This window comes from Polypterus senegalus, chromosome 10 (assembly GCF_016835505.1).
Source record: "Polypterus senegalus isolate Bchr_013 chromosome 10, ASM1683550v1, whole genome shotgun sequence".
Taxonomy (NCBI): domain Eukaryota; kingdom Metazoa; phylum Chordata; class Cladistia; order Polypteriformes; family Polypteridae; genus Polypterus; species Polypterus senegalus.
Window position 1 is genome coordinate 17,919,539 of NC_053163.1, and position 25,021 is coordinate 17,944,559.

Consider the following 25,021-nt stretch of genomic DNA (forward strand, 5'->3'; position numbering starts at 1 on the left):
AGAAACTAGAGCTGATGCTGTCTATCAAATGCAATTTTCTGAATCAGTGCCCCAAATAACCCCAGGAACAAGCCTAAAAACCAAGACGCCAAGAACTTATTTTTTTTGTTGTTGTTTGGCTGTGTAAAGCATTTACTCTGCATCAGTAGATGACCAATATCCTGTACAGGGTTTGTTCCTACCATGTGCTTGGTGCTGCAAGAACTGGCTCTGACCTGCCAACCTGGAATTGGAAAAATCCAGCATTCAAAAATGAATAAAGAGCAAAATCAGTTTAATTGAAATATACACTATACATATATATTTATTAAAAAAAAACAAAAAACATGAGCATTGTTGTTGTAATGGAGTACGACCACCGATAATGGAAGACAGGACCACTTTGTGGGGTCATTGTTCTGAATGTTTCATATGCATGCACTGAGCAGGAGTCCCTTTCACATTTCTCTAGCATGGGTTCAGATCATACATTCTTACCCTATGAAATTTTCTAAAATCCTGCAGTTTAGAATTAGTTTCCTGTACGTCCCTCTTTGGCTAGGCATGAGTTCACAATTGTTGAAATCTCAGTGGGCACATCTCATGGTCTGTTGGCTGCAGTGATCTGGAATTGCATAGGAGGTGATGCAGTGATTCTGAGGCCGAATGTTGTGAACCTCTTGGCCAGTATTGTGTTCAACTCTAATTGGCATCACACCCATTAAAATAAGGATGAGTACTTTGAGGGTGTGCCAGTCATCACCACGTAAAAGATGCAAACTCTGAGATTCATCACAATTTCAGAGATGAGGACTTTGAGGCTATGCCAGTCATCCCCATTTCAAAGTTAAGGAATCTTGAGGGTGTGCCAGTCATCACCATTTTAACGATGTAGACTTTGCGGTCTTTGTTATCAAACTATAAGTGCCCAGGAGGATTACCCCACTAAGAATCATCTTGTACCTTCTGGTTTCCACATGCACTGGAAGCAGGTTAATCCAAGGGCCTATTCCTCTTGACCCAGGGGACAAATCTCATTTAGATAAGTAGATTTGATGAAATCTGAAACAAAGGGTAATTGATTTCTGAGGCTGTCTGCTCTAGGTGAGTCTGGCTATCATTTTATTACAGGCCCGGGAAGCCAGGTATAATGGGAAGAGCTGGTAAAACAGTTCATAAAAATGAAGTGGCAAATTTGACCCTTAGTTTTCAAAAAGGAACATGGGGTAGTTTTGCAAATGTTCACATCCCTTCCAAATCTTCCCTTTTTCATTCAATACATTCTATGGGCTAACAATTTCGATGTTGCCAATTTTACTGTTAACAAATAGTATGTCCGAAAAATAAAATATCATAAAACCACTATCCAAAAAGACAGAATGCATTAAAATTAAGGCAAATTGCTACAAAAAGGGCGGAGCCTACCCTGACAGCATCCAATCAATGGCCTACACCTTACCAACATACTCAGTGTGCAGCCAAGGACAAGAAAGGAAAATATTTGGGTAGAAGGAATTTGTTTCTTGAAGAAAGAGCCAAACTGCACAGCCATCTTATGACTTCATGAGGTAACCAGCCGCTTGGCTGTAGACGTCTGACAGTTAATAATTTAATAGTCGATAGGAGAAGGAAGACGGGCAGAGAGACAGAGAGAGCAGGTGATAGTGTGGCTCAAAGAGAATACCATTCATCCCCTTGTTATCAAAATGCCTGAAAATAATGAAGCTGAAAAGGGAAGTAGTTGATCATCTTTTCCTCCCGGGCAAAATCTTGAGCTTATGCTCATGTGTGTGATGTGCCCATTAATCATGCACACACACACACGTGTGTCACAAAGTGGTTCATGGCATAAGCTGACATATGATCCATCTCATTTAACATCTTTCTGGTGTAGAATCTCCCATCAAGTCAAGGATAAGAAAAAAAGAGAAAGTACCATTGCTGGAAATTAAGGGAAATAAAGATTTGAGGGATAGTTTTGGGTAGGAAATATGCACGAGTTCAACAAAGGAGTCCAGTCTGGTTGTCTAGGAGCACTTCCACACGCAGACTGCCAAGCTCCCTCCAAAGAACATATACAACAAGTTCTTGACTTCATGGGTAATTTCGAAGCCGAAGCCCTCCCCGATGACTACATGCCATGAAGACCCAAATTTCTTGTCCATCGTCTCCTTGATCATCTTTGCAGCATTCTGGGGAGACACAAATGCCCACATATACATAAATTAAAGCAAATTTTGGTAGGTCAAAATTTATTGGACTCTGATTGTGACCCTGTTTATTCCAAACATTTTTCCTGTCCAGGGAAAAGAGCGGTATTGACATAAAAGCAAGCTAATCACCAACACCTGGGGCATCTCAATGGATGAGTACTAATTTTCTCAAACTAAATAAGGAGAAATCGGAAATGTTAGTGATTGGCAAAAATGGATATAATGAGGTTATCAGAAATAAAGTTGATCCGTTAGGCTTAAAAGTCAAGACAGAGGTAAAGAATTTAGGGGTAATTATTGATTCTGACCTAAACCTTAAATCACATATTAATCAAATTACCAGGACAGCACTTTTTCACATAAGAAATATAGCAAAAGTTAGATCCTTTATAACTTTGCAAGGTGCTGAAAAATGATTTCACGCTATTGTTTTTCGTTGACTAGATTACTGCAACGCACTCCTCTCAGGACCACCCAAAAAAAGACATCAATCTAGTGCAGAATGCAGCTGCCAGAATCTTAACTAGGAAAAGAAAGTCCGAACATATCTCTCCAGTTTTGATGTCACTACACTGGTTACCTGTGCCAATACTTTAAAATACTGCTTATGGTTTATAAAGCCTTAAATAATCTGACCATCCTATATCTCAGAATGGCTTTCACCTTACACTCCAAATCGTAATCTTAGATCTTCAAATGAGTGTCTGCTTATAATTCTAAGTCGTAAACTTAAAAGAAATGGTGAGGTGAGCTGCTGTTATGCACCTAAAATCTGGAATAGCTTACCAATGGTGGACCACTTTAAAAAACTGCTAAAAACACATTACTTTAACATGGCTTTCTCATAGCTTCATTTTACTGTAACCCTGATATTTTCTATCTGAATTAATTTTTTTTTACATGGTTCCGAAATCCATACTAACCCCTACTTTCTCTGCTGTTCTTTTTCCAGTTTTCTCTGGTGGCGTTCTGTGCCACCACCACCTGATCAAAGCACTGTGCAGTCCCTACATCGATGGATTGAAGGCCAGAGGTCTACATGACCATCATCATCTAATTATTCTACGTGAAGCCTGAAAATCATGAGGACTGATTGAGATCATTGATGGTAGGTAGAATGCTTAGAGGGGGCCGAGTGGTCTCGTGGCCTCGGAACCCCTGCAGATTTTGTTTTCTTTCTCCAGCCAACTACAGTTTTTTTTTTTTGTTTTCTCTGTCCTCCCTGGCCATCAGACCTTACTTTATACTTTGTTAATTAGTATTGCCTAATTTTATTTTTTTATTTTTTTTTTCTTTCTTCATTTTGTAAAGCACTTTGAGATACAACATTTGTATGAAAATGTGCTCTAGAAATAAGTGTTGTTGTTGTTGTAGTGTGGGGCACAAGATAGGCAAGAAAGATCTGCAAAAAAACATGCATTTAACAGAGGAGGAGACAACCTTGTTAAGAGATTATAAGTTAATTAAACTATAATGCCTAATCATGTGCTATCGGAGTATTCAGTGCGTTCACGTGAGCTTTCAGTCAGACTATCCAAAGAAATACTAGGTTGCTGTGGATTTGTTACATGCCCTGTATTATAAGAAATTAAAGAAACTGTACATTTTTTCGTGAAAACAAAGTGCAAACTAAACATACTAAAGATGTATCACTTCACTCTAAATGTAATTTGTTTGTATTGTACACAATTCAGTAAGGTGAAAAGTCAGTGTGATGCTACAACTCGTAGCCCCAAGTTCATAGAGTATTCATGTGCAAGTACCAACTTGGAAACTTGTACTTACCGTCTGCCCAACAGCATGCAAATGCAATATAAGATCCCACTACCCAAGGGAATTACGCTCCAACAGCATAACTAGCTTTCTAACATTCTTTGTTTTGGCACAGATCATTTGAAAATATTTCTTATAAAATAAATGAACACCTGTCAGAACTTGTGAACATTTTACTTTTGCTGAGCACACGTGTCAGAGTTGAATTTGAACCCTGGTCCAATGTGCACCAAGCATGTGTCTGAGTCTCACATCCTTCTGAGCTTATGCTTAAAAGCCAATGCTGTTATTTTATTATTCACTATGATAAATGCATTTTTTGTTATTTTTATATAACACTTAAGAGAAAATGTTATATTTTAAGGTATAATCATTGTTCCATTGTACTGCGTAAGTAATGGGTGCAGAATTGGCTCAGACACAGGAAGGAGAGGGTGATGGTGCAAGGAACCTTATCAGAATTGGCTGATGTTAAGAGTGGTGTTCCACAGGGGTCAGTGCAGGGGCCGCTGCTGTTTTTAATATATACAAATGATTTAGATAAGGGTACAAGTAACAAGCTGGTTAAGTTTGTTGATGATACCAAGACAGGTGGATTAGCAGATAATTTGGAATCTGACAGAAGAACTTGGATAGCATACAGGCTTGGGCAGATTTCTGGCAGATGAAATTTAATGTTGGTAAATGTAAAGTATTACACATAGGAAGTAAAAATTAAAGTCTGAATACACAATAGGCAGTCGGAAAATCGAGAGTACACCTTATGAGAAGGATTTAGGAGTCACAGTGGACTCTAAGCGATCGACTTCCAGTGTTCAGAAGCCATTAAGAAGGCAAACAGTCACAGGAGGTTCTGCTGAAACTTTTTAACATACTGGCGAGGCCTCATCTGGAGTACTGGGTGCAGTTTTGATCTCCAGGCTACAAAAAGGACATAAAAGCACTAGAAAAGGTTCAGAGATGAGCGACTAGGCTGATTCAGGGCTACAAGGGGATTAATTATGAGGAAAGATTAAAAGAACCGAGTCTTTTCAGTTTAAGCAAAAGAAGATTAAGAGATGACACGATTGAAGTGTTTAAAATTATGAAGGGAATTAGTCCAGTGGATCAAGAGTGTAATTTACAATGAGTTTCCACAATTGTGACGACCCAGAAGAGAGCCTACAAGCCCACTTCCCACACTACCACTTTGAGTTCCTGGAACACACAACACTGAATACCAACTCCAGTGTTGTCAATTTGGACCACTGAGTGACAGAGGCACACTTCTGCGCCTGAAGCACAAGTTCTTGATGATGATAATGATTATTTTTTCTTTCTTTCTTTCTTTCTTTCTTTCTTTCTTTCTTTCTTTCTTTCTTTCTTTCTTAACATCACCCAACAGCAATAAACAAGGTTTTGTACATTTTGGAATCCCAACTATTTTTGCATTTCTGTCTTCTTTAATTATAATGGTCATAAAGTTGTATGTATCACAAATAGGCTAAGTACGAGGGTCATACCAAAATGAATGAGAAACCATTTTTTAACAATTGGAAGTTTTGATGCTTGAAAACCCAAGTAGAATATCTTAATGTACACACCTTAATTTTTTTCTGCAATACAACCATTTTTTGGATACATTTTCCCCATTGCTTTCATAGCATGAAGAAAGCTTATGAAAGAACGTTATTCTAGCCACCCAGAGACACTGACATACACCCCGCTGGATTGCCTCGGTTTGCTTTAGTGTCACCCTTATATCTGGGCTTTTACAATTCCAAATAGATGGTAATTGGAGGGCGCTAGATTGAGAATCTAATAAATGTTTATTTTTTTAAAACACTCATTCTTTCGTCAATTATACCTCAACACATATTCATTCCTCTTTCAGTTACTGAAGCCTCTTCATGAAGTCATGGAAACCAACAGAATGAGCCAAGCATTTTTAAATGTGGTCGTAAGTAATTCACATAATATCAAGCTTAAATCTCTATGACAACACTACAGTCAGCAGCACCATTTTCTCCATGTATCCTATAGTTTCTCAGTTAACTAAAGTGTACAACAGTTCACGATCCCAAGAATGGGATCCTTATCTGTGGTTTCCAATGTAAAAATAGAATACAACAGAAAAAGTGTTGTAGATTTAGCTCCCTGGTTTTAAACCCTGCCCATGGCCACCCCCTGTCTAAAGTGTGCTTCTTTTCCCATTTCTGTGTGCATTTTTCTCTGGGTTCTCCTTTTTCTTTCTCTTGCATCCCAAAGATGAGTATGCTACAATAATCAGTGACTCTAAATTGGTCTTTTGTGGGTTTGTGCAAGAGGGCTGAATTCTGCCTTGTGCCCAAACCGCTTTGAAAGGCTCTTCCCCCTGACAATTTGTATATGGATTAAGTGGCTCTGATAATAATTGCGTTTCCATGCAAGCTCAAAACTGAGATAAGATTTGCAACCCAATTAGGGAAGAAACACGATTTCTTAAAAACCTACATGTGCGAGTACACCTATGGAGTCCTTTCTTGCTCAAACGTTCCAACATCATTAAACTGATCAAATAAAGAGTTTAACATCATCATTGGCTGCCATGAATCTGAAAACAAGCATGGACCCTTTGTCCCTGGAGATTGTAATGTTCATCAACAGAAATATAGTGACTTCTGAAAGTGCTGAGTCCTGAGTACTCACTTCGCAGAGACTAACACAGTGTAATACTGTGCAGAGCACAAAATCCTTAACAGTAACCCACTTAAGTGTTTACACGGCCGAATAACCAGGTTACTACTTATGTAGAAATCTACTTCTGTTAACCTGGTTTCTCAGAAACTAATAACTTGGTTTCTCTAATCAGAATAAGGGCTTACATGGCATTTTAGAAAATTAGGTCTCTGTGAATAACCTGGTTATTAAATCACATGTAAATGCACTATCACACATGTGTGAGTAGAAGGCAACTAAAGGGCCTGAGTAATTGTAATAAAACATCCGACCAGGGTGCGGACTGTCTTTCTCAGTTCCCTACATACCTTTCCCGGGAAATCCTGCAAGGTTCTGGCGCCTCAGAAGACATCACTTTCAGTGCCAACCCCTTTGCTGACATCACTTCCGAACCAGAAAACATCACTTCCGGTGACGGGGGCTTTCCTGACGTCACATCCGGTCCAGAAGACATCACTTCCGATTCCAGCCCTTTTGCTGATGTCACTTCCTGTATGGGCCTTTAACGCCTCCATTTTGATCTATGATAATCAGTTCTCTTTGGGACTCTGTTCTATGCACATCGTGCTCCTAAAAACGCAAATTTTGTAGCCAGGAAAACAATATACGGGTGGCTACCCCAAATCTTTATGATGTCTTTGTCTAATTCTTATCACGGCACCAAATGTTGTGTTATTTGTAAATGAAGCATTATTTACTGTTTACAGAGATAATTATTATTGTTGTTCTACTGTGGTCTCAGAATTTTTTACTTTTGTATATAGCAGGATGTCAGGAAGGGGTTGATGAACAGGAATTTAAGTCATAATAAAGCAATTCTTTCTGCAAGATGAAGAAAGTAAAATGAAATACAGCTCAAATTAAATTTACTTCCGTTTGGGGTAGAAGGTTCTTGTTTTTCAGATAGGAAACTTTGCTTTGTAACTAACTAAAACCAATCCTAAAAAAAGCTGCAAGTCATCCCACTTCCTGCTGAGCCAATCACAAATTTTGATTGTAAGAGAGTTTATAAACACCCCATGTATTCACTGTGAGTTCTGAAGTGCTTTGATCCGTCGAACTGTGAACTAGCCTTCTGCCGAAGCAATTACCCGATTAACTGGCCTCTGAACTTCTGTGGCGTTCTTCATTTGCACCACTTTTAGGGGAGGGATGGCAATGCTTTAGAGGAGGTACCCAGACCGCTGATCATCCCGTTAACGAAGAGAGCTTAAGCAAGATGAGCATTGTTATAATTGCCATTCACTGTAGGTCGGAGCCAGAATCTTTATGTGTCAAGTCTATAACAAAGGAACAACAGTGCACGGTGTATTACTGGAACTCAAAAACCCTGCTAGGCACAGCATAGGATTATTATCCTTGGTGATATTTTTGATGGCTTGAGACTCTGAACGTTTCAAATTGTTGTTTTTGTTTTCCACTTTCTTCATATTTCTTTTTGCTCCAACTCTAGCCTGTGTTTTTTTTTTTCTCAAATCAAATTTTATTTGTCACATACAATTAAACATATAGTAGAAAATTTAGTTAAATACTTATCAGGTCTTGAGGTATGTGCGTCTTCTTCACTCTCCTCTCACTCTCTTTTTAAGTTTTTCTCACTCTTTGTGCTCTAATACAAAATCTGCAACTGCTGCCTAAACCTTTTATACCTTCTCGTATACAAAGTATAGGGAAAGTATTGGAATCGTCCAAAGATTCGATGTCAAAATTTTGATGAATCTTGACATTTTAGACCTCCCTCACTTTGTCATATATGAAGTATAGGGAAAGTATTGTAATCGTCCAAAAATTCCATTTGAATTTCGACAACTTAAGACTTCCTTGAGTGCGAAAATACCATTTTTGGGATTATACGTGTGTGTGTGTGTATATAAACATGATAACCTGAGCATGTTTTCACAGGTCAACCAAATTTTGCATGCAAATATTAGGTACAAAACGTAGATTTCTATCAATGTTTGGGCTATTTCCGCTAACCGGAAGTGGTACTTTACCTTTTATTCATGAAGCTGCAGAGTCCAATTTATTCAACTTTACATTTATAATAATTGTTCACTATATTATTAACTTAATTTGGTTTGTTTGTGATGGTTCTTTAATGTAAATCATATAAAAATATAATCATTGTCTTGAGGTTTACTCCTCAAATATCTATCTCCATATCTGAGTATATGAGAATGTCTAGGGGAAGCCACTCCCGATTTTATTGAATGTGAACTGAATTATAAAGGGCTTCTAATTTCATTCTGCCACTAATTGCAAATCTACATCCACTCCTAGTCATAGTCCAACTTCCTCTTTCGTTACTCTTTGCTTAGTGTAAACATTAACTTTTCTTTCACTTCTTTTGGCTTCTCATCAGTGGTTAATGTTATACGAAGTATAGGGAAACTACTAGAATCCTCCAAAAATTCCATATTGAGATTCTGATGAATCTTGACATTTTAGACCTCCCCGAATATGTCTGTGTGTGTGTATAAACATGATAACCCGAGTACACTTTCACTTAGGTCAACCAAATTTTGCATACAAGTATTAGGTACAAAATGTAGATTTCTGTCAACTTTTGGGCTATTTCCGCAAACTGGAAGTGGCACTTTACATTTTATTCATGCAACAACAGAGTCCGCTTTATTCAACTTTACTTTTATAATAATTGTTCAATATATTATTAATTTGATTTGTTGTTGATGGTTCTTTGATGTGCATAATATAAAAATATTATCACTGTCTTGCGGTCTTTTCCTCAAATATCCATCCCCATATCTGAGTATACGAGAAAGTCTAGGGGAGACAACTCCCGATTTTTATGCAAGGCTGCCTTCAAGCCCTTGACCAGTCAGTCAGTCTGGGAATGAGATATATAACAGTCTATTCCTCGTAGTTGGGACCCGATTTTTAAGAACATCACTTTTGCTTATAAAAATCCAAATCATCAATGTATATATTTCAGATTTCCGCATCTCATGTATTTCACCGTCATAAATGTTTTGCTTTGGGCCTTTCTAATATTTTCTATTGTTCTCCTAAACCCCAGTTTTATTTTTTTTTCACCATACACTATATGGCCAAATGTTTATAGACATCTGACCATCACACCTATGCGAGAGCATGTTGGAAATCCCATTCCAAAACCATGAGTATTAATATGTAATTGGCTAGCCTTTGCTGCTATAACAGCTACTGCTCTTCTGGGAAGGCTTTGCACAAGATTCTGATCTGTGTCTGTGAGAATGTGTGTCCATTCAGCCAAAAGAGCATCTGAGAAGTCAGGTACTGATGTTGAACAGGAAAACCTGTCTTGCAATCAGCATTTCAATTGATCCCAAAGATGTTCAAAAGGGTTAAAGTTCAGGGCTCGCTACAGACCACTTGAGTTTCGTTGACGTTTTTATGATCATCTTTGATTTGCCATAATTTGATAACCTAACAAGTAAGCATCGATGGGTATGTACTTCAGTAGAGTACGGACTTTGGAAAGTTCTGTAGCATGTTAAGTAAGTAAAGAGAAAATAAATCTAGGGCATGAAGTTGAGTGTTATCTGCAGCCTGTTGTCAGTAGAGGTGCGGGATTGTCCAACACTTTAGTAACATAGCATCAAAGACACGGAAGAGCTCCTTAAAAATACCATTGTTTTATCATTCTCAAATATTGTGTTTTGATAAATGGGACGATCTGGCCAGTGTCAAGAATTATTGTTATTATTATTATTATGTACATTTAAGATACAAACATACATAAATACCTTTCCAATCTTTCTGTTTTCCTGGCTTTTCTCTTTCTGTTTTATTTATTGTTGTCAAGAATCGGACAATCAGTTACAGATTGTAACGTGACAACATAATTGTTTTGAACCTCTTAATCATGTTGAGAGTAATGGTTGGGGGGCTAAACCTAAGTTTAAGTTACCAGGTTTAAGGCAGAGTCCAGCCCTGAACATTGCGCTTCAGCAATAACTCAAGCCTGTATCCTTGCAGGCAAAATGATGCGAATGTGCTCTGAAAGTATAAAGTCGTGATGTGTTCAGATGATTTCTACACCTAAAAGCTAAATATTAGAAAATCTTGCATTTTAAACATGTCAATAAACTTCTCCAGTTTCAGGATGCCGAGTTCAAATTACAGATAGGACACTGTCTGGCTAAAGAGATACGCTCTCCTCGTCTTTGGGAGATTTATTTTTTTGGATAGTCCATTTCTTCTACACACATCCCAAAGATGGACATGTCAGGTTAAATGGAGACTCTGAATCAACCCAACGTGACAAACTATGCATGTGCCTGAGAGCGTGTTCTGCAATGGACGGTTGTCACATCCTGGGTTTGTTCCCTGCTGCTGAACTGAATGATGTGGTGTCACACACATGCGAATAGGAGGCAGCTATAGGGCTTGAGTAATGCTAATACTACACCAGACCAGGGGGTGGCAGGGTGTACTGACTGTCTTTCTCAGTTCCTTGCAGGTCAGTCCCAGGAAATCCCACCAACTTCCGGTTCCAGAGATGACATCACTTCCAGTTCGGGCCCTAATGACGTCACTTCCTCTATGGACCTTTAAAGCCGCCAGCTTACCTCCAGTCTGAAAGTTCTGATTTGGACTTGATCTTGCGAACACCCTTGTTCAGATAGTTAAAGTTTTGCAGCTGGGTTATAATATATGAGTGGCTGCCCCAAACTTTTATGATGCCTAGAGTGGTTGACTTATCACAGTGGATTTAAGAAATGTAACAGTTCAAATAAGTCTGTATGCTCTAAAGCGTTCATTTTGCAAACCTGACCCCCTACAATCTCATTTACGTCATATTCAGTATTACAATAACTAATGTGAATCACTTTAGTTATACATGGTAACAAACTAACATAAAATAAACTCATCGAATGCCCTACAGACAAAATGGAGGTTTACCTCATTGTTTGTAGCAAATTTTTCACAGGCGGTGACGCACAGTTCCATTGTTTCCACCCTCATTTCTTCTGGCATGTCTGTGTGCTGCAGAGGTTAAAACAATAAATAAATAAACTATTTATATGCTCAGCACATGACTTCCCCACATAAAGCTTTACCTTTAGCAATAAAATCTTACAGTCCATCAATCCATTTTCTAAACCCACTTTCTCCTGAGCCGAGTGTGCACCAAAAACACAATCATTCTCTCTATAGTGCATCTACTGCAGCAATTTTGCTCAAAACCAATAGGCTTCTAACATCTGGCAAAACTAATAACTGGGTTGAGATCCTTTCAAACTGAGGTATTTGCTTTTGAATTATCCTGTTCATGGAACCTCACTCTGAACCACATATACACTGACAAGTCGCTGGAAGTGGTCAAACTGCATTCGGGGAGGCCTAAAAAGTGCAGACCTGTTCAAAAGTCTAAATTCTGAACCTGTAAATACTAATACACATGCACTATACCTTTCCAAGCTTTGGCTCACAGGGAGCTGGAAACATTTGCAACAGCACAAGATGCAAGGCAAGAAATACCTTAGCTCATTGCTGGGCAGGATCCATTCACATTAACACAAGTCAGGTCAGGTCAGGTTAGGTTGGGGAGCATGCGCTGCCACACCCACCACATGACGAAACAGCTCAGGATCTTAAGACCAAAGTGCTGCCATGCAGCGGGCGACGCCTTAGCACCACACCAGTCTGATCTCCAAAAGGCCTGACCTCATTGGCTCTCCAACGGTTTCGACTCTTTCAGGGATGGGGTTCCCCGAGGGCTTTCCCCCATCAACTATCCCCTTCATGATGCAAGCAGCCTTCCACAGCTGCAGCAGAGGAGTCCTTTCTGTCGTCTCACAGCTGTGTGAAGTTATTTTTACCCGCTGGCTGGGCTGCCAGTCCTACCACCAACCCCAATGATTTCCCCGCAATTTGGAGGACCGCTTGCAGGGCCGGATGCAGTTTAACGCTATACCCAGGACAATAACACTGGGGCCAATATGAAATCACAGAGTTAACCAGACATGCATGTCTTTAGAGAGTTTGGAGGAAAACCTAAATACCCTTACAGACAACAACCAGAGGTGTGACTGGAATTCAGGACAGTGCTAACCACTGTACCACCACACCAACTTTATATTTTATGTATCACTATAGAAGGAACTTGTGAATCATCCACAAACTCAAATAATGCAATGAGGGAGGAGGCTAACATTATTTTAAAAATGGGGTTTATAACAAAGGTATGATAATAGAAGAGAAAAAGGGGACAAATTAAAACTTTTTATGTCTTATTGGGCCTACCAACATAGGGGACGGTCTGTTAATACTTTGTGAGGTGTCAAGTCCACTCACCGACAAAAACACAGAAAAGCAGTTGCTAAATCTTCACCTCCAAACTCACTAGTCTAGTAATTGAAAGGGACGAAAAAATCCACCTAAAAATTATCTTTTTTTTTTTTAAAATAAATATGTTACATACCCAATGTAGATTGTACTGACAATTTTAATCTCACGTTTTCATGTAGAACAGAGATAAAGTTTGTGCCATGATGGGTGTCTATGGTGACGAAGTACTCACATGAACTCAGAAAAGATGCAATTGTGAGGAAAGCAAACTTGCAAGCCAAAATCTGACATCTCGATATTTTCTTCTAAATTTTATTTTTGAAGAGAACACCACAATAAATTCACTGAATTTTAAAAGTCTTACTATATTACTTGAATAGAGTCTAACATGACAGGCAGGAGAAATCAAACATTCATAACACATTGAAATATGACAAAAATGACATTGAAATCCATTCACGCATCCAGTTTGAAAACCTTTCTTGTAATTTCATGGCCATGGTGCTGGATGAAGGGCTTGAACTAACCCAGGACTGAGATTCACTTAATCAGAACCTTTTAGTTTCCAAAGAACCCAACATGTCATTGGTAAATGGGAGAAAAATCTGAATTTCCCAAGAAAGACTCTCCTGGACACAGTAAGAACATGCAGACTTCACACAGACAGTTACCTGCGTGGGATTAAAACCCACAACTTTGAAGCTGTGAGGCAGCCACTACACCAATAATACTGTATACCATCTCACAGAAACATGATAGAATTCTTTTTTATTTCTATTTTCCCCTGCCTGCAGTGTTATATATAAAAGCTGGTATATTATAGCAGCCAACCAAAGCACTGCCCCCATCCCCAAATCCAAAGCCTGTTTTCGCTTTGGCACAAACGCTAATGAATCTCATGACAGCTGAGCCTTGCATTTCATGGTAAGTGTGCCATTTTTAAAACTGAAACCATTTTAAAATCTGATTACACTGCAATTTAAAAAAACATTGTCTACAGTGAGCAGCATGTACACTTTATGCCTCCCTAATTGGCAAATGGTTTTAGCATAACAAAATGTAACACTCTCAAACCTGCTAAATCCAATTCAGGGTCGAGGGAGTGCTGAAGGCTAAAAAAAGAACATCGGATGTCTCTAGCACATGACGTTCCTTACATAGAACTGCAATTTTTTAAAAATTGTCACCCCGGCACAACAGTTTTCCTGTATAGACTATTTAACTGCAGATACCATCTCTCTCTCTTTTATATATATATAATATATGGTTTTGCGACTTCTCTCATTGCGCTAAGTATCATAGTTTGCTTGCAGGAGCGATATATTCACGCTAATCTAAGATAGAGGCTGCGGGCCAAGGGGAGAGGTGAAGCATTACGTCAGGAGTGGGCAGTCGGTCTACCTCTGCGTTTTGGAGTGTACCTTGCCTCCGCTTAGCTAGTGATACCTTTTAGTTTATTAATTGTTAAAGTTTGTCCTGCTTCACTACTACATGGGCCTATACAGAGGTACAGGGTCTACTGGGGTGATGTTGGTCAAAATTAGTAGGCTTCCAGCTTTTTGCAATGTTAAAAAAATGGGCCAAGTTTCATTCCAACTAAGTAATTACATTTTCATTTAGTGCCTTCATGGATTTCAAAACTGACACACAGAAATTAGTCAAATTGTCCTCAGAGTTGCCATATCTAAGATAATGTTCACATTTTGAGCCTTACATATTTTATATTTTATTTTATACATATAAAATCCTAAACCTAAAAGTGCAACGGTGACATTTTTATGTCACGCTTTAAATCAGGCTTATTTTAAAACCTACATATATATGTTTGGTATCATTCTTTTCAGAATTTATCGAATTTTAATGTGATGTTGATAAATTTTCAGATTTTTATTCCGTTTTTAAATTATAAACTAGAAATATCAAGAAATCACATCCCCTGAGATGAGACTTTGTGCCAAAAGATTTAACCAGGCCCAGGGCCGGAAATAAAAAACAAAGAGGACAGCTGCTGTACAGGCTTTTGAATGTTTGGAGCACTGTGCGAGATACAGATCATACAGCATGGCAGCAGCAGCAAGCCAGCAGCTGATCAAGTAAAGAGGAAGTAAAAAAAAAAAAAAAAAAAATATATGTTTCCCATTGTATTACCGTTTAAGAGGGGGTTTCAGAGGAGCGACAGCATGTCCTTAGGGTGCGTTCAGCCCCCCTCTTCACAACGTGAGAAGCAAAGACGCAAGGTGGCTGAAAAGAAAATCAAGCAGAGGGGAACCCCATAGTGTGTGTGTGTGTGTGTGTGTGTGTGTGTGTGTATATATATATATATATATATATATATATATATACACACTCACCTAAAGGATTATTAGGAACACCATACTAATACGGTGTTTGACCCCCTTTCGCCTTCAGAACTGCCTTAATTCTACGTGGCATTGATTCAACAAGGTGCTGAAAGCATTCTTTAGAAATGTTGGCCCATATTGATAGGATAGCATCTTTCAGTTGATGGAGATTTGTGGGATGCACATCCAGGGCACGAAGCTCCCGTTCCACCACATCCCAAAGATGCTCTATTGGGTTAAGATCTGGTGACTGTGGGGGCCATTTTAGTACAGTGAACTCATTGTCATGTTCAAGAAACCAATTTGAAATGATTCGAGCTTTGTGACATGGTGCATTATCCTGCTGGAAGTAGCCATCAGAGGATGGGTACATGGTGGTCATGAAGGGATGGACATGGTCAGAAACAATGCTCAGGTAGCCCGTGGCATTTAAACGATGCCCAATTGGCAGTAAGGGGCCTAAAGTGTGCCAAGAAAACATCCCCCACACCGTTACACCACCACCAGCAGCCTGCACAGGGGTAACAAGGCATGATGGATCCATGTTCTCATTCTGTTTACGCCAAATTCTGACTCTACCATTTGAATGTCTCAACAGAAATCGAGACTCATCAGACCAGGCAACATTTTTCCAGTCTTCAACTGTCCAATTTTGGTGAGCTCGTATAAATTGTAGCCTCTTTTTCCTATTTGTAGTGGAGATGAGTGGTACCGGTGGGGTCTTCTGCTGTTGTAGCCCATCCGCCTCAAGGTTGTGCATGTTGTGGCTTCACAAATGCTTTGCTGCATACCTCGGTTGTAACGAGTGGTTATTTCAGTCAAAGTTGCTCTTCTATCAGCTTGAATCAGTCGGCCCATTCTCCTCTGACCTCTAGCATCAACAAGGCATTTTCACCCACAGGACTGCCTCATACTGGATGTTTTTCCCTTTTCACACCATTCTTTGTAAACCCTAGAAATGGTTGTGCGTGAAAATCCCAGTAACTGAGCAGATTGTGAAATACTCAGACCGGCCTGTCTGGCGCCAACAACCATGCCACGCTCAAAATAGCTTAAATCAGCTTTCTTTCCCATTCTGACATTCAGTTTGGAGTTCAGGAGATTGTCTTGACCAGGACCACACCCCTAAATACATTGAAGCAACTGCCATGTGATTGGTTGATTAGATAATTGCATTAATGAGAAATTGAACAGGTGTTCCTAATAATCCTTTAGTTGAGTGTTATATATATATATATATATATATATATATATATATATATATATATATATACACACACACACACATATCTATGGTATTCACTCAATAACTACTTTTTTTATTTTTTTTATTAATTTTATTGCACTCCATACAAAGCAATCAAGTTTTTACAAAAAGAAAAATAGAGTTAAGAACAGATCGATCCCCACCCTTGAGAGAGAGAGCAAGCCGAACGGCATAAAATTTTACAGCTTTTAAACATACCTAAATTAATAAATTCTCTATGCTTCATGAACTTATTTTAAAATATTACTGATTAGATCCTGCCATGTTTTGAAAAAAGTCTGTACGGATCCTCTAACTGAGTATTTGATTTTTCCAATTTCAAATAATATAACACATCGGTTTCCACTGACTTAAAAGAGGAGAGTTTGGGTTCTTCCAGTTTATCAGAATAAGTCTGCGTGCCAACAGTGTAGTGAATGCAATCACAATTTGTTTGTCTTTCTCACTTTAAACCCCTCTGGAAGAATCCCAAACACAGCTGTTAATGGGTTAGGAGGGATTGTGAGTCCAAGGCTGTCTGACAGGTAATTAAAAAAGTTTGTCCAGAATATTGTTAATTTGGTGCAGGCCCAGAACATGTGACCCAGTGAGGCTGGGATTTGGTTGCAACGTTCACAGGTTGGATCATGCCCTGGAAACATTTTGGAGAGTTTTAGTCGAGACAGATATGCTCGATATATAATTTTGAGTTATATAATTGTATGCTTTGCACATATGGAGTTTGAGTGAATTCTCTGCATTGCTACTTTCCACTCCTTTTCTGATATATTAATTGAGAGATCTTTTTCCCAGTGTCCTCTTGGATCTTTGAAAGGGAGGGATTGTAAAATGATTTTATATATTGTAGAGATGGAGTCTAAGTCCTTGAGATTGAGCAATATTTTTCCAGCATGGATGAGGGTGCAAGATGAGGAAAATCTGGAAGGTTCTGTTTAACAAAGTTCCTGATTTGAAGATAGTGAAAGAAATGTGTAGCTGGAATGTTAAATTTGGAATGTAATTGTTCATAGGAAGCAAAGACGTTGTCTATATAAAGATCTCTAAGCAAGTTAATTCCTAATTTTTCCAGATATTAAAAACTGCATATGTTTGTGAAGGTTGAAAGAGGTGGTTCTCTTGCAGAGGTGCCACAGATAGAAGCTTCTCCGTCTTAAAATGCTTTCTACATTGGTTCCAGATTCTAAGTGAGTGGAGCACAATTGGGTTATTTGTATATTGCCGATAGCGTGTGTTTATTGGAGCACAGAGCAGGGAATACAAAGAAGTACTGCAGGATTTTACTTCTATTGCGGTCCAAGCCTGTGTATGTTCTTCTATTTGTGTCCAGGTTCTTATCGCCTGTATATTTGCTGCCCAGTAATAAAACTGGAAGTTAGGTAGAGCCATGCCACCTTCTGCCTTTTTTCTGTAAGGTCGCTCTTTTGATGCATGGATGTTTTGAATTCCAAAAAAATGAGGATATTGTTGCCTAAAGAATGATTTATTAATGTATATTGGGATGTTTTGAAATAAAAAAGGAGTTTAGGAAGAATATTCATCTTAACAGTGTTAATTCTTCCAGTTAGTGTGAGATGAAGGGTTGACCATCTATGCATCTAACTACTTTATTAGGTCTACTTATCTTGTACCAGGTATAACGTCCCTGTTGCCTCTAAACCTCAGTTTATTTGAGTCATGGATTTGACAAGGTGCTGAAGATATCCCCTAGGGATTCCAGCCATCACACAGTTTGGCTAAAGAATTTGCAAAAATTTCCACTTCACTGCAAAAGTGCTCTACTGAAGTGAGATTTGGGGACTGTGTAGTCTTTTGGAACAAGCTGAAGTTGCTGGCATGTTCATGTAACAAGCTTGAGATGATGCATGCTTTGGGACTTGGCATATTAATTATTGGAAAAATAATTATTAAGTGGCAATTAAGAGATTCATGTGAAAAGCAACATTGCTTAGGCCGTACTGTGCCACTAAAACTGGTATTCGGTGACCTTAGGTGTTCCCCACACCACTATAGTACCACCATCAGCAGTCTATCTTGTTGACGCAACACAGGGTATATGCATCAACTTATGCTGCTTACATCAAATCCTAAACCCAAAATCTGCATGTCAAAAGAGAACTTTGAATTCATTAGGATGGGTGATATTTTTACAAATTTAGAACCTAAAAAGCACTCACTGTACGTATGAAGGTAAAGTAGTAAAAAAACACAGAATTAGTTTACACTGAACTTCATATGGGTGTCAATGTGGTACTGAAGTGAGAGCTGCTTCAGAGTTTTGACCAAATCCCTGCCTGCTTATCTCCTTCCTGGGCTTTGCTCTTTCTCACCACATCTGTGTTGCTGTTCTCCAGGAATAAAGTCATTCTCTACTCTATTAAAGACACACATGCTGAATTTATTGGCATTTCTTAAACTGGTGGATGGTAAGCATACTAGTGTGCAAGAGAGAGAGAAAGGTTAGGAGCCCACACTGATACAGTGCATTGCCGCACCCACCACACGACAAACCAACTCAGGATCCCAGATTAGGACCTAATTGCAGCCATGCAATGGGTGATACCTCAGCACCACACTAGTTCAGGTTACTCAAAAATGTATGGGTATCTCATTCTTTCCACCTTGAGCCAGATTCTGCTGAGACAGGCAAGCTGTAGTTCTGAAAGACAATATTCAAATCGGAAAAATGGATACATGGAGCATTTTCACATGATCATCCACTTAACCAGTTGGACATATCCCAGCAAGACAGAAACTACAAATGGACAATGAGCCAGTCTACACACCAGTATAAAGTCAAAAGAATTTGTTTAGCCAGAGATACTTAATGATCAGAGTACTCAGAGGACTATCCATGAAGACACGGGGAGGAGCTGCTTTACCAAACCCCAAAGATATGCAGCTTAGGCTGAGTGACACCTCTGAATTGGTATACTCTCTATACAGGGAGATGGAATGGATTATTTTCTGTCTTGCTGCTGAGATAAAATCAAGTGACCTGTGACTCTGAACTGGATTATGCAGGCTTTAAAATGGATGGATAGACAGATGACTTCTGGAGAACAAGACCATGACAATACATTCTGGCAAAGTTATACAGTAGTCCAAAGTAAATGAAAGTCAAGATTGCTTGAGAGAAACAGAAACTTCAGTACAAGGAAGTTTAGATTTTATGCTGACCCATGAAAGAATATGATCTGATCCTTCTTGCTGGGCTCATGTCCAGTGCTGTACAACCTCTATTACAGTGCAAATGACTAGAATGGGGAAGACAACAAAACTACCTTAAAAAGCATGAGAGAGAGAGAGAGAGAGAGACAGAGAGAGTGAAAAACAGAAACAGAGAGGGAGGGAGGGAGAGAGAGAGAGAGAGAGAGAGAGAGGGAGGGAGCAGAAAATAGAGAGAAAAAGAGGGGGAGACGGGGGGAGGTGTCCATCCGTAAACTGTGCACTCTACTGTGCAACTGAGAAACACAATCCAAAGTGGGCCAGCAAGCCCTCCTTTGTCCAGTACTGTGCCACCTCTATTACAGTCACACTTTGTGCAAAGGACCAGAATGGGAAAGACAATAAAACTACCTCAAAAACCATGAGGCAGAGAGAGAGAGAAAGAGAGAGAGACACATGTAAAAAGAAAGAGACACAGAAAGAGAGAGCGACAGAAAGACAGAGAGACACGTAAAAAGAGACAGACACACACAAAAAAAGAGAGAGACACGTAAAAAGAGAGAGACAGAAAGAGACGAACAATGAGAGTGTGTGTGTGGGGGGGGGTTAGTGATGTCCAGCAGTAAACTGTCCACTCTACTGTGCAACTGAGAAAAACAATCCAAAGTGGGCCAGCAAGCCCTCCTTTGTCCAGTGGCGTGACCACTTACCCGGATGAGAGGGAAGCTGTGCACTCTCTTGTAATCTGCCTCTTCTTTTTTTGGCTCTGTCGGCTCGGCCATCCTACAGACAACTGAAATAAGCACATAAACTCGTGATTTTTATCAAACAACAAAAAAAAAACACCAACACCTCTATCTCCCCATATACACATGCACAGAAAATTTAACAGATCTTCTAAAAATATGCTAAAGGTGCGTTCACAGCAATGACTCAGATAAATGTAGCAGTACATAAAAAAAAAAGAATCCAGCCAAGGCACACAGCGACATGGCACATGCAAGCTTCAACTTCACTTTCACCTTGATGTGGGCATGCAACTTGCAACTGCAGTACAAACCATGTGAAGGGCTGGCATGCCGGGATACATCCAGTGCTGCCAGGTTATATTCTTGCACCCTACAACTATGAATTGGGGCTCACCAAGTCTAAGAATGTTATATTAGAGGACTCTCCCAAAGGATATGCAATCTATCCAGGGTTGCAGTTGGGGTTGGCTCCAGCTCACCGCATCCTTGGATTGCATTACGTACTGTAGGTTTAAGAACATTACGTTATGTTAAAGTACAGATTGTACCCTGTGATGGACTGGAGCCCAGTTCTGGGCTGGCTGCCATCTTGTGCCCAAAAGTGTACCAGCTCCATGTAACCCAGGACTGTATAAGTCATTTAGAAAATGGATGGGTGAATAATAAAACATGTTGTAATATTGCAAAATAGAATAAAAAACTTTTTTTTTTTTTTTTAACATTTTAAGAATCAAATTTACTCTGAAACACTAGCGGGCTGCACAGTCTAAAACTTGCAGTGACGGAGGAGTACGTGACATGGCAACAGAATGACTACACATGATGCTGTGGCTGGATTTTTTTTTCTCATGGCACGCTGAAGTCAGATCTTTTGGGGCCCAAAGAAATACACCAATTTCAGTTTCCCCAATCTCTTTATTTCAAGCCCACTCCAGCAGCACCCTACATAGGGTACCAGTCAGAATGCCTCCAACGTAGCCGAACTGAGCCAATTTAAAACAGGCAGACAACCCAACCTGTCGGATCTGTAACTGAGGTACGTAAAGATAAACCCACAAGGAGAGAATTCTAAAGGAGGACTGCAGAACTTAGAAAAGAATACACTTGAGCACAGGCATTCTCTTTAAGTTCAACAATGAGATCTCCTTTAAAATTTTAAGAATAAAATTCACCGTGCAGTCAGTTCATTCAAATATCTCAAATCTGCGGCCCGTTTACTGAATGTGTTCAGTTTGCACATTCTCTCAGCGTAAGTTTTCCTTAAGTGTCTCGAGCTTCCTCACAAATCCCACCAACTTGCTGATGAGGTCGTTTGGCAACACTAAATCGACTTGGTGTGACTACGCCTCTGCCATACTGTCTCTTTCTCCAGGGTGTGAGCCATGAGGCAGCAGCCGTAGCCACCCCAACAGCGGGAATCCTATTGACGGCTAGTGATCCAAATAATTACCTGGTATTAAATTCTTAACTGATTGCAAGGCACCTTTTCAAAGCATCATGATGCACCAACATTGATGAACTGAAAGCCAGAAGTCTACGTGACCATCATCATCAGGTCCTTCCATGAAAACCCTAAATCCAAAGAGGACTGTTTGACTTATGTTAGGTAGATTGCCCAGAGGGGACTGGGCGGTCTCGTGGTCTGGAACCCCTACAGATTTTATTTTTTTTCTCCAGCTCTTGGAGTTTTTTTTTTTCTGTCCACCCTGGCCATCGGACCTTATTTATTCTATGTTAATTAATGTTGACTTATGTTTATTTTTTATTGTGTCTTCTATTTTTCTATTCATTTTGTAAAGCACTTTGAGCTACATTTTTTTGTACGATTATGTGCTATATAAATAAATGTTGATTGATTGATTGATCCCGCAGTTGGATTGGTAACTTAACCTCATTGCTCTTTTGGATTTATACAGCATCTTTTGATCCCTGATGTGTAAATTCTGTCAGGTATATGTCAAATATCCCCCTAGATCCTGTATGCCAATGGTGGCTTTCTTGATTCTATTATGTAGATTTAAATTTGCAGTTCAATTGACAACCACCAATGCTAAATGGTGTAACATACTACCAACCCACCCCAAAAAATTAACATCTTTCAAAACTCAAAAACACAAATAAAAAAAAAGTAGGCGCAATAGCCATAATGTAGACAAAATTTACTGTAAGCTCTTACAGACCGCAGAATACCTTCAGCACAAAGCTGATTCACACACCAGGCTCTAGGAGGCGCTAGCACAGGCTTCATTTTAACAATAGATACTGCAATATCTCTTTTGCTCAGGCCATTTTTTTCTATGCAACTTTAATGAGCTGAACTAAATTATATATTATTGAATGCTATTTACCTGGCCGTTTTATCTTAAATTTATTATGTGCACATTCTGTGCTAGAAAACTGCAATTATTTCATTGAGATCAATTAAGTATTTAATCATCTATGTAAAAAGTATATTTTTCTTCATTAAAGATATTAGATATATTCCCTTACATATATAACGAACAGCTGATTGATAAGGCTAATTAAATTATACTAAGTAAATATGTCAATCAGTGGTTTAAATAATACTAAGGAGTTTATCAGCAGGCGGCACGGTGGTAGCACTGCTGCCTCGCAGTAAGGAGACCTGAGTTCGCTTCCCGGGTGTGTGGAGTTTGCATGTTCTCCCCGTGTCTGTGTGGGTTTCCTTCGGGTGTTCCGGTTTCCTCCCACAGCCCGAAGACATGCAGGTTAGGTGCACTGACGATTCTAAATTGTCCCTAGTGTGTGTGCCCTGACCGTGACTTGCACCCTGTGTTGGCTGAGATTGGCTCCAGCAGATCCCCGTGACCCAGTAGTTTGGAGATAGCAGGTTGGATAATGGATGGAGTTTAGCAGCCAAGACAAATGTTTTGCTTTCTTTTAAAATAAGATGGAATCTGAATATATTCTTGTTTAACATGTTGTTGGTTGGACACTGAAGTCCATCTGTCCAGGATCTGGGGATCACCATGCACAAATATTGGGCACAATATGAAATGTTCTGTTTCATACTGCTGGTGTATTCAAGTGGGCCCTAGGAAATCCAAGTACGTCCTCTTAGTTCATTACGTCAGCTGTTTGGAAAGTAACAGAACACTTTTTTTACTCCCGTAAAAAATGACATCGGCCAATCAGTTTGGTTCACTGTTGGTAGTGAAGAATTGATCAAAAGTTGGGATAAGAGAATACAGAACATGTGCAGCGGAGAAAGAAAACGAACTGCCCCTACAGCACTTGGCTATGGAAAAGATGGTAAAGGGAAAGTATATCTTTAATGAATCGCATGGAACTCACCATAACACTTCCTCGCAAGGAGTCGCAGTGCTGGTCACGGAATTACTTCATTGCATTGCAATAACCCGAACGCACTAAATGATCATCTCCGAAATATGTGAAAAGAATCCAGATCTGATTTATCCAGCAGATCATTTACCACCCTCTTATAATCTTATTCCAGTTAGATTTTATCAACAGTACCTGTGACAAGCTTTGATAGTTACACCCCTTTCGTGGAGGGTCAGTATTGAACGTTTGGTCTCAAACACTGGTGTATGTGTTTGCCGGAAAAGGACTAAATAAATGTTCATTTAAAGTTCACACAAGTCTGAGAGTGCAGACTTGGACAATGCGATGAATTCCAAAAATACCCATGCGAGCGAACAAACCAAACAATGGTGGACCAAAATGCTAGAAACTTTTTCAAACTCCCCATATCTCTAAATGACTTTCCTGCAAACGATTCGATCACAATCAATAATGAAGAAGAAAAAAACACAACATCTGGATTAACTCTGATATTTGTGTTGCTCTTTCTTCAGAAACACAGCTCGACATTATTGAAAAGTCGCTTCAAAACAATGCACACTGCTAAGAAAAAAATAAATTCGAAAAATAAATAAAGCATAACTGCCCGTTGCACATACCTGAAAATTATTTTTAAAAGTACGTTATGACTGATCCACAGCAGCTACCCTCACCAAACGAAGTTTACAGCCAAAATCTTTTCAGGGTTCTTGCGGTTCCTCGTTGTCAGGGAGACGTACCAACCTTAGCAACCACGAGCGGCGAAGTGGCCCCGCCCTACTTTACAATTATTGGCTAAAACCGAAAGCGAACCAGAAATTTCACTTTATGTTTGGATAAAAAATCTGTCTGTCTACCTTCGTCTCGTTGAATCCCGCCCAGGGGCCTTTATCGAGTCCGGAATCTTTTTTTAGGAGGTTACAAAAACGCCTGTATAGATTGACTGTTTGGCGGAGACTTTAAAACCATTTAATGTTCCACATGGCTTTTTTTTTCTATGGTTAGCTTTGATTTTTTTTATCTGTCACTGTGTACGCGAAAGTCAGACTTAAGTGGCACTGGTCATGTCGGACTTAACTGCCCTGGATTCTGAGTCCCAAATGTATAAATCTCGACACAGCGACGCGGGTGACCATGGAAATTGTAAAAAGTGGACAAACGGAGAGCTAAACTAAATGTGATTTAAAAGCAGGTGCTTCCCTAACAATTTAGTGGAGG

The 25,021-nt window shown here is 39.4% G+C and overlaps 1 protein-coding gene across 2 annotated transcripts; it reads right to left on the reverse strand.

Annotated features, from left to right (window-relative positions):
• Positions 1 to 286: 286 nt before the first annotated feature.
• On the reverse strand, positions 287 to 24,547 carry LOC120536870 (dynein light chain 4, axonemal). Of its 2 annotated transcripts, XM_039765407.1 has the most exons (5): positions 24,424 to 24,547; positions 20,874 to 20,982; positions 20,441 to 20,523; positions 11,568 to 11,651; positions 287 to 2,171 (listed from the first exon to the last, which is right to left on the reverse strand). In XM_039765407.1, exons 3-5 carry the CDS (start codon positions 20,510 to 20,512, stop codon positions 2,007 to 2,009), a joined length of 321 nt encoding a protein of 106 aa, XP_039621341.1. In that variant the 5' UTR covers positions 20,513 to 20,523; positions 20,874 to 20,982; positions 24,424 to 24,547; the 3' UTR covers positions 287 to 2,006. The 2 variants fall into 2 exon arrangements, with proteins under 2 accessions (XP_039621341.1, XP_039621340.1); XM_039765406.1 differs by lacking the exon at positions 20,874 to 20,982.
• Positions 24,548 to 25,021: the final 474 nt, after the last annotated feature.

Excerpts from the sequence above, each read along its gene's own strand:
- LOC120536870 (XM_039765406.1), bottom strand. The coding sequence starts at position 20,512 with ATGGCCGAGCCGACAGAGCCAAAAAAAGAAGAGGCAGATTACAAGAGA. Across the intron at positions 11,652-20,440 it reads ACAGCTTCCCTCTCATCCGG|CACACAGACATGCCAGAAGA; the intron begins GTAAGTGGTCAC and ends TAACCTCTGCAG. Across the intron at positions 2,172-11,567 it reads AATTTGCTACAAACAATGAG|AATGCTGCAAAGATGATCAA; the intron begins GTAAACCTCCAT and ends GTGTCTCCCCAG.